Below are 10,619 nucleotides of genomic sequence, written 5' to 3' on the forward strand. Positions count from 1 at the left end.
CAGTAAGAAACATCCATTTCTCACGTCAGTCACCAAAAGCCTCCAAATACATCATCAAAATCAAAATCTCCCTTTTAACATTCAATTCAAATATGAAGCTGAGCGTATTATCTATCCCAAATGCACTGGCTTCTTGTCAGCTCAGCAAGAACTTTTTTAGATGTACTGCTGCAACTTAAACTTTTTTTTTTTTTTTAAGTAAGTAAAATTTATAACATAAATGTTGTTGAGATGAGGTCTCCTTCCTCCCCAGCAGTTTGCTATCAGGAGAAGAGCATGAGAGTAGATTTACAGTAGAGCACAATACACTGCAGGTGAGAATGCCTGATTCTGTATTCCAGAGGCTTTAAAATTTCACCTTTTATTCATGAATTATGTATTTGTCTGGGCTTTTGCATCTAATGATATTCTGAAGTAGAGATGGAAAGGATACACACTGAATAATATTTTGTACATGAAGTGTTATGGCACTTTTGAGTTTGTGCCAGGTTGAAAAGGTCACTTATTACTGCTATCCATATCATAACTTCACAGATGTCCACTGCCAGCAGGAGACTAATAGTGATGAGATACTGACTTAGTTTAGCGCTCAGCTCCTAATGCATACATGTTCAGTGTGAGATTAATAGCCTCTGAGAAATGAATATCTTTTTGGTACTTGCATATACGTTGCATAGCCTGAATTTTTCACCTCATTCTGTTCAAATTGTAGAAAGCTATCATTGCTATTCATATGAACCTCAGAAAATATCTTGGAATGGTGTCTGTATAGCAGTAATTCAAGAATATTCAAAATTCAATATTATTGTATCATTTATAAGATCTATAAATATATATATATATAAGTACATGCTTATGACACACTGTCTATCAAATTCTCTTATAATTTTATGTGAATTTTATAAATTTTATAAAATTTTATAATTCTCTTATAATTTTATGTCATCAGTTTTAATTTTTTTCTAGGTATCTTCTAACTTCCAAGGGGTCTAACTTTTTAAAAATTAGAAAATGGTTGTAGCAAAATAGGGCATAATGTTTCTCTTATATTCCACCACATAAAAAGTTTTTAGAATATTGAATTAAAATTCCTAAACAGTGTCAAGGAATTAAAAATCTAATATGGTCATAGGTTGGATTGCTATTAGAGACAGGAAAATATTAAGACCCCTTAAGTTAGCTGAGGCTAAAACGTCAGAAATACTGATTGCAATTCTGAACATCATATTCAAAACATTAATTCAAACTAATGACTGGTAGAAATTCTGAACTTCTGAAAGCCTACTGAAATACTGCTCTGTGAATATTTTATTCATTTCTATCCTTCCAGGATACCCTACAAGTGCATACTATGTAGCCGAATATTCTCATATGATTGGGGAAATAGATGAACTCTACTTAAGCATGTGTTTTAGAAGAGTTTGTAGTCTACAGATCCATTATCATTGATTAATTTAAGTATGTTGATAGTTCCACAGCATGTCTACCTTCTCAGGACCAGTTAAGTCAAAACCCTTGTAAATCTGAAAGAAATAAAACCACCAATGTCAACTGGATTACTCTCACTTTTAATCTTTTTTTTTTTTTTTCCTGTTAATCAGACTCTCAGCCTCTTAAGGTATGATTCCATACCTTAAGTATGGAATCAAACTATGAAGTAGTTCTCCAACAAAAAAAAATGTTGAGGAGCAGTTACTATAAACAATCTGATTTTTATTCTGCAATAATATTTTTGAGCTGTAGTAAACTGGTAGAAAACAAGGGATATTTTATACTGTCTTATGATATAAAGGGCTAAAATAAGAAACTGGAGAAGATACATACTACTGTCTGGATAGGTACATCAACTAAGGTGGAAGTAAAAATAAAGCATATCATGTAAACACAAGCAAAATTAAGCTAATCAACAAAAATTCAGTTGAAATGTTTGAATATCATATAGCTTACTGAATGCTTTCAGTGCAGTTCAAAAATTTAATTGACCTTTTCCTTCTTTATAGATTTTTAATTATAGAGAAATTTAAATGCTACAGCAGCATCTTTATGCCTTTTTAAACATACACATCAATATTATCTTGAGCCCTAAATCACAGCCATCAACCACTGAATGCCTCCACAGTTTGAATTACTCTGCCTTTAAAATATTTCAAGAAAACATGATTTGTGCAGTATGTAAAAACTTACTTTTACATTTCTTCCCTTGTTTTATTTAGGGTCCACCTGGCTTACCTGGCCTGAAAGGAGATCCAGGTTCTAAAGGAGAGAAGGTATATGAGAATGTCTATATTTTTATTCATTGTTTGTACCTTTGTTGTTTTGGCCCAGTCTAAAGGACTATAAAATTAGGAGAAAGAAATGCTGTGGTGTTTTGTTTGTTTGTTTGTTGTTTTACTTGTTGTTGTTTTGTATCAGAAAGCAAGACAACCTTAGCTATCTATCAATCAGCTTTCCATAGCTTTCGTGGTAATTGTGAAGTTTTCAGTAACATCTGATATCCTGGAGATATGTAGAAAGAAAAACATTACTGCCTGTATGGTAATCTAATGACCATACAAATTTTTTTCCTTTCAATGAAAACTCCAAAAACTGATGTAAAGAGAACCTTTGGTTTCACAATAAATAAATAAATAAATGGAAATTAAAATTATTAGAGAATTTAATTTTATAACAACAAAATGCAAATATTTTTCAGCTATATTTTCTTTTTGAAATAATGGATCGAGAGATCTGGAATACCATTTTCTAATAGAGTCCCAACAATTTATTGATTGCTTGTTCATCAGGGAAGAACCGTATAGAGAAAAGGATATGAATATATCTTGTGAATTATGATTTTTGTTTATATGGTTAGGTCAGCTGTTTATACAGCTCTATTACCTGTGGAATCCAATGTGCAACTCTGTAATATGCTTATAAGTATCAAAATATAAAAGGTGGTATGTAATCTGTATCTATAGGTATTATTATTTCTGCATCCGTTTCAGAAAGGACTATGGTGCACTTTGATCTCTTTCACTGAATAAGCATTCACAGCTTGCAAATAATCTTAAAAAGCCAACTAACATTTAATATGCTCACAGAGTAATTTTTTCAAGTTAATTGATAACTAGCAACTGTGATGTCATTTGAAAGTTTTAATTTGTGTGTTTGCAAAGCACATCTACTTTATATATATTGAGTTCTCACTCTTTCTTCTATCTTGTTTAGGGACATCCTGGTTTGATTGGCCTGATTGGACCTCCAGGAGAACAGGGTGAAAAGGGTGATAGGGGTCTTCCTGGCCCACAGGGGTCTCCTGGAGCCAAGGGTGACGCAGTAAGTAAAACATGTGCTTTCATTCAAGTTATATGCATGTCTTTTTTGAAAGAGACATATAAAGTTACTATAAACACTTAACACCAGACTTTCCTCCTAGAGGTTAAAGCTTTCCTAGACAATGGACAAACACAGTGAAGCTATACAACTTAAAACCAGGTCATAGAGCATTTCAGGAGGAGGAAACATACACCTAAGTTAGGGATGAGATAACACTAACAGCACCAATCTTGTTATGTACTACCCAGAATAGCCTCTCTTCTCCTAGTTATAAAGTCATGTTTTAAGCCTCTATGTAAAAATTGAGGCTTCAAAGATGATCTGAACGTGAACAGAGTTGTGACTATAAATGTTGGAGCATGAGAACAAATATATGCAACTCAAACTGTCAGATCATATTTCAAAGACTATTTTGGACACTAGCGAATAGCCTAAATTAAAACTCACCAGGGCTGGACACTTACTAGGACTACCTTTTTGATACATATGCATTTCTGAATCCAGTCTACTATGTAAAATGTATTTCTGGACTTATTCTCTTATTCTTTCTTAGGGAATTTCTGGTCCTGCTGGTCCACTTGGACCCCCTGGTCCTCCTGGTTTACCTGTAAGTTACTTCATCCAGTCCTCCTGTTCAAAACACTCACATGTTGTGTGGAAGATACTCCAACTATGTGCCTATGTTCTTCCCCATAGGGTCCTCAAGGTCCAAAAGGTTCCAAAGGATCCAGTGTGAGTAATTCTCCTCCATATTTTCTGTCTTTGTACTTAATTTCCATGTGTTATTTTTTAACATTATGTAATATGGTTAATATTACATTTCTTTCATTCCTTTATAGGGCCCTGCTGGTCAAAAGGGTGACAGTGGTTTACCTGGTCCACCTGGTCCTCCAGTAAGAACTCTTACTTGACATAAAAGCACATTGTACTGACATGACCTGTTTTGACAGGCTTTGAAAACAACACTTGTGAACTTGCAGATAAGGAACATATTAATGATTGTTTGAAAATAAATTTGTCAGGAAACAGAAATCCACCACACATATAAATACATTGTCTGCTCTGAAAAAAATCCATTAGAAATAATAAAAAATGCAATGATGATTTAATGTATCATATGGAAGCACAGAAAACAGAATGATTTCAGTTTCCTGCTGTTAATACTCTCCTGTTTCTACTACTTCTTCTCCATAGCATAAAAATCTAAAATGAAAACAGTCAAAATCTGAATGAATTGTTTCAATTTTCTGAAATGAAGTACTGCTTTATAGACCCCAAGTGGAATTTTAAAATTTTATCATAGGGAACACCCACAGTTTTGTTCGCTATAGGCTATGCCTCTGCTTCAGGTAATTGCTGGGGATGAAAAGGCAATCACAAATGAGTTCTTCACTTGCATGAGGGCAACATACTCTTCCCCAAACAGCAATGGAGTGGGATGAGTTTAGAGCAAAACAATGTTTTGGTCTGCCACGATCTGTTTTGGCATAAATATGAATGAAATAAGTAAAATAAATAAATTGTAGAAGCTCTGTTCAAAGCATCTTCATGTCATGTTCTTTCGTCTTCCTCTGTGTATTTACACATCTGGAAAACCAACAGAAACGGTAAACATATGTTTTCCATTCAGGGTCCTCCAGGTGAGGTAATCCAGCCACTGCCAATCCAGTCACCTAAAAAGACTAGAAGATCTCCTGATTATATGGTGTCTGATGCTGGTGATAACATTCTGGATTATTCCGATGGCATGGAAGAGATATTTGGTTCATTGAATTCACTGAAACAAGACATTGAACACATGAAGTATCCAATGGGCACTCAGAACAACCCAGCCCGAACTTGCAAAGACTTGCAACTCTGCCACCCAGACTTCCCAGACGGTATGTTAATATTGCATGATGAAGGCAAACAAGGCTGAAGTTATGATCTGCTATGATACTTTGGCAGAATTATTAATTATTGATAGATGGTTAATATAGTTGCTCAATAAATACAGTGTCACTAAATCCATTTTTGCAGGTATAAAAGGGTTCTGTTTATAAAATGTGAGTATAGATATGTTCTGTTGGTAACAGCCGTTATTCTTTAAATACAAAACCAGAAAAAAAAAAAAAAAAGATTGTTCAGGAAGGTAGGCCTTGCATTTCCAGAATTATCTAAACGGGAGAGGAATAAAAGATTGATGCCATTTAGATCAATGAAAGTAAAATCACAAATGTCAGCATACTGACATACTGCATAGATTCTAGTTTTTAAAAGAAATGACAATTATTTTAGCAACTGCTTAGTATAATATAGGAAGCAGCACAGATATTATACTCTCAAGAAGTTACTACTCTTTTATCCTTAGAAACAATAATTCAGTCCAGAATGGCCTCTGTTAGTTCCATGTCATTCAGCAAATGGACATTCAAGTTTCTCTAGTACTGTTTAATGCTACTAAGCACTAGCATAAAAAAATGCAGAATAGTGTGAATTCACTGTGCTCTGAAGGACTGTTTTTCATTATATTCTGTTTTCTTTTTTTTATAACTGAATTTACCCCCTTTGGAAAAGTTTTCAATGAAAGCCAACCTTCACACAATTTTCAAGCTTTCATACTTTTTTTCTATTGCAATGGATATTTTTTCCCAGTTCAGAGCAATATTTTTCTGTTTTTAAATGGGAGAAAAAATAGATTTTGACAGCTTAATAATACTCTGTTGTTTTCACTCTAGATAGATAAAAACAGATGGTTGCCTTGAGGAGTAGTTAAGCAGTGTGTGCGCTATATAAAAAGTAAATATTTTACAATTCAATACCTCTGTAATAATGAATGGTTTTTATAAAACACGTTTGTCTTCTTCATTTAACAGTATTTGCTTATTGTTTGGAGCTTTCTTCAAATCAAAGGAATTTTATTCTGGTTAAAATAAAAGTAAATGCAGTCATTAAAATACAAAATTCTGCATGGGCAAGGCTTGCATGTAGGAAAGACTGTTTTCAATAAATACAGCCTGAATAAATAGAATTTTAAAAATATGATAAATGATTTTTCTATGCTCTGTATTCAGAATACAGAACCAGTAAAAGGATTTGTCATGCCTCTTCAAAACCTCTACTATTTGCCTGAAAGTCGATTAGAACATTAGTGTCAGAAAATCTTTGCTTTCCTGCTGTGAAACTATCTGGAGATAAGGATCCACATCACAGAAATCATCGTTATAATTAGAATAGTGGATTTTAAAATGTGCTGATTTTAAATGGACCTCAGATTGACTGCACCTCTCTTTCATCCCCAGCCTTTACTTGCCCTAGCATTCTAGGGCCGGAATCCTCAATCATACCAATCTGTTGTGGTTTAACCCTTGCAAGCAGCTATGAACCACACAGCAGATTGCTCACTGCCCCCTTCCACCTGGCTAGATGAGAATTGAAAGGGCAAAAATCAGAAAACCTGTGGCTTGAGACAAAAACAGTTAATAAGAGAGAAGCAGAGAGAGAGAAGGAAAGGGAAAAGAAGGAAGGGAACAGAAGGAATGAAAGGGAAGGAAGGAAACAAAAGGAGTTAGATAAAAGTAGACTTTGATCCTGGTGTTATATTCCATAAACAGCAGCAGCAACAAACCACAAATGTAGGAGGTTCCATCAAAGAATCACGAAGCACTTCTTTCCTGTGATGATGACTGACCAATACTGAAGGTGACTTGCTCAGGAAGATTGTGGAGTGTCCCTCCTTAGAGATATTATAAAGCCACCTGGATGCGTTCCTGGGCAGCCTGCTTGAACAGGGGTTTGGATCAGATGACCTCCAAAGGTCCCTTCGAACTTCAACCATTCTGTGATTCTTTGAAAAGAACAGGTTGCTTTCACATCATTCAGATAACTTCACCATATTCTCTGGAGGGCTATTAGGTAGTAAAATCTGACTACAATCTTCCAAATACCATTTTTATGATCAAAGGCAAATCTTCTCTTTATGTTTTAGGGGAATACTGGATTGATCCTAACCAGGGCTGTTCTGGAGACTCCTTCAAAGTGTACTGCAATTTCACAGCAGGTGGGGAAACTTGCATCTACCCAGATAAGAAATCTGAAGGAGTAAGTACCAATCTGTGTTTTCAGTTGGCTGTTGACATATCCTACTATACTATTGCAATGTTGAACTAAACAGGATAATTACATTGTCACATTTTCATATAACTGTCTTTCTGATTACATTTAAATTTGCATAAATTTGAATGAAGCAGTAAAATGGTACACTGAGTTGACAAACAGCATTTCTACTCTTTTGCTTAAATAGAGCTTTTGTGCACCTGTTTGCTAACCTTCCGCTGCATTACATAATGTAGCCTAGCTGGGTGACAGGTTGAAATGCATAATCTAGAGTTTGTCACATAAAAGTTAAACTCTTACTATGTTTCTTTTGTGAGTTCATTTATATCTATTCATTTATAAGTATATGTAGAACGCTGTATATAAACAGTGTCCTCTGTCATTGGTATAAATTACCCCTGAGTGGTATATGGTATAGAGGAAGGCTTTCTAAAAGCTTATCCAAATGAGATAGATCTATCAGAATCAACACCAGTGAAAACTCTACTGTAGACACTCTTCACAGGAACAATTTACACTAACAATTTACCTGAATCTTATCAGATGACAACAGTGTCTCCTTTAAACAGAATTCTCCCTCTTTATAAGCTATCACCTTGGATTCCATTTAAAGTCACTAATCTGAAGGCATTCTATACCAGAAAAACATCCTATTTTAGTGTTTTTACAGAGGCTGAGAACTCAGAAAGAACCATTCTTTACTATCTTATGTGAAATTTGTCCCAGGTAATTTAAAAACTTATCTGTTAACATATGTTCTAAATATCTATATTTCCACTGTTTTACCACACAGGTTAGAATTTCATCATGGCCAAAGGAGAATCCAGGATCTTGGTTTAGTGAATTTAAGCGGGGCAAACTTGTAAGTGGCCATTACAGCATCCAGTTTTTCACAAATCAAGTATCAAAAATCCTTCAAAATCAATGGCAGGATCAAATATAAACAATAAGAAACTTAATACTTCTCAGCTCCAGCTCTTTTGCCCTAGATATTGTAGCAGTTACATGGCCTCTTGCCACTGGACAGCAGGCACCTGCCACTGTGCAGCAAACACACAACAATCCCGGTACTCACCCACCCAGCTGACAGTGTGATCTGGCTTCTGGCAGACCACACATTACCACTGAACCTAAGTAAAGCAGCTGCAGCACAAATCCCGTGCTTCAGTCTAAATAACTGGAAATATACTGAATATGCAAAAATGAGCCTGCAGGCTGACATAAATTTATAATTAACTAAAAACAGATTCCCAAAGAGATTCTGCTGTTTTTCGCTATATAGGGGTAGTTCTCTGTCTTGCCCATTAGAACAAAGCTAAAATATATAGTTCTTCGTCCTAAATATATTGCTATGACATGAACTACAGAGTCATAGCTTCATTGAACTTAAAAACCCCATAAAATGATATGTGTCGGTTTACTTTTTATTAAGGACAGTTATGTGGTTCTTCTGTCAAAAATAATTTTGTTTTGCATTTTAACAAAGGGAACAAATAAATGTTCATGTGAATTCTTCTATTTTCCAGCTTTCCTATTTGGATGTTGAAGGCAATTCCATTAATATGGTCCAAATGACATTCCTTAAACTACTGAGTGCCTCTGCCAGACAAAACTTCACTTACAATTGTCATCAGTCCGTAGCTTGGCATGATGCATCTTCTGACAGCTATGACAAAGCACTAAGGTTCTTAGGATCAAATGATGAAGAGATGCCTTACGACAACAATCCGTACATCAAAGCGCTTCATGATGGCTGTGCAGTAAGTAGACGTTCAGAATATTCTTTACAAAACCAACCTTTTGATTAAAATAGAAATCAAACATTCATTTATTTTACAGCTTTCCCCTGACAAAAAGCTTTCTAAAGGCTTTATTTTTAATAGACTACCTTTTAGTAGTTTTTAATTGCAGTTCACTTATTCAATTTTTATATATGAACAAAAGTCATTATTATTTTTGTAAGCCAAGCAACAGAAATGGAACAAACCTGGCATGAATACAGGCTGTCAGCACCAATGTGCTGAAACTAGACTATTTGCTAGTATGACCACAATATTAAAAGCAAACTAGCATAACAAGAGGGGGCAGTCCATGAGGAAAATATATTTACGTTATAAATAAAATCCTATGAAAATATAAACTTTACAGTTTGTATCATCTGATGCATGAAAGGTAATCGTTTATTAATTCCACACTACAGAGGTACAGTGTGGAGAGCTACAGCATGTTTACTCCTCTGATATATAACCATTTGCTTTTTTTTTTTTTTTTACTTTTTTTTTTTTAACAGTCAAGAAAGGAAAGACCGTGATTGAAATCAACACACCCAAAATAGACCAAGTGCCTATAGTTGATGTGATGATCAATGACTTTGGTGATCAGAACCAAAAGTTTGGATTTGAGGTTGGTCCTGTCTGCTTCCTTGGTTAAACTTAAGACAAAGATCAAATCAACAAAAATGTTGCACTTTGGTGCTACCAACCCACTTCCTGCCACATGCAAGTTTTGAATAAGGATGGCATAGAAAATGTCTTGCTGTATATGTGTGTCTCATCTAGAAAGTTATTGTTGCCCTCGTAGGGCCAGAATCACATGACTTAAACTAACTTTGCAAGAATGCTGTGGCACAGACAGACAACATAGAGCTCACTTTATCAACACCACCCTTTGAATTCTTTTGGTGCTGTAAAAAAAAAAAAAAAAAAAAAAGACATGGTGCTCCTTCGATTACAACAGAGGTGTTATGAAAGTGTTTAATAAACTGTAATTATTCTATGTACAGTACTATACTGTTATTTCTCTGTCCATTTCCAAAACTTGCATGTGTCTCTGAATTGCATCTGGCTCTTATTTTATAATTACAAAACTACATTGTCAATACCGTGTATGTATTCTGAAAAAATAAAGATGTAATTGCCAGTGAAGCCAATTCCATTTTTGATTAATAATAAAATCCCTTTGTATATATTTTTGTTGAAGAGCTTTGTTATTTGAAGTCGCCAAAAAAACTTAAGGTGGCAAAACTGGAAGATCTTGAGCAGCACACTCAAATCCCTTTTCTGCTGATATTACTCCGTGATGATGAATTTCAATAATGAAAGCACTCTCAAAGGTGCTGTGTTCCATGGTGCTATACCTCAGACGTTTTTTTCTTTTCTAATTCCAGAATTTCAGAAGAATCCTGTATATACCTAAAATAAACAAGTTTA

General features: G+C 34.7%; 1 protein-coding gene across 1 annotated transcript in view; it reads left to right on the forward strand.

Annotated features, from left to right (window-relative positions):
- The window catches only part of LOC140003084 (uncharacterized), a 31,736-nt gene extending 21,896 nt beyond the window's left edge, over positions 1 to 9,840 (forward strand). Inside the window, exons 12-21 of the mRNA XM_072041883.1 lie at positions 2,214 to 2,267; positions 3,208 to 3,315; positions 3,869 to 3,922; positions 4,012 to 4,047; positions 4,155 to 4,208; positions 4,946 to 5,195; positions 7,283 to 7,395; positions 8,204 to 8,272; positions 8,937 to 9,174; positions 9,701 to 9,840. Coding sequence (XP_071897984.1) covers positions 2,214 to 2,267; positions 3,208 to 3,315; positions 3,869 to 3,922; positions 4,012 to 4,047; positions 4,155 to 4,208; positions 4,946 to 5,195; positions 7,283 to 7,395; positions 8,204 to 8,272; positions 8,937 to 9,174; positions 9,701 to 9,840 — 1,116 coding nt within the window. The remainder of the gene's footprint in view (positions 1 to 2,213; positions 2,268 to 3,207; positions 3,316 to 3,868; positions 3,923 to 4,011; positions 4,048 to 4,154; positions 4,209 to 4,945; positions 5,196 to 7,282; positions 7,396 to 8,203; positions 8,273 to 8,936; positions 9,175 to 9,700) is intronic.
- The last annotated feature ends 779 nt before the right edge of the window (positions 9,841 to 10,619 follow it).

Source organism: Anas platyrhynchos, chromosome 8 (assembly GCF_047663525.1).
Source record: "Anas platyrhynchos isolate ZD024472 breed Pekin duck chromosome 8, IASCAAS_PekinDuck_T2T, whole genome shotgun sequence".
NCBI lineage: Eukaryota > Metazoa > Chordata > Aves > Anseriformes > Anatidae > Anas > Anas platyrhynchos.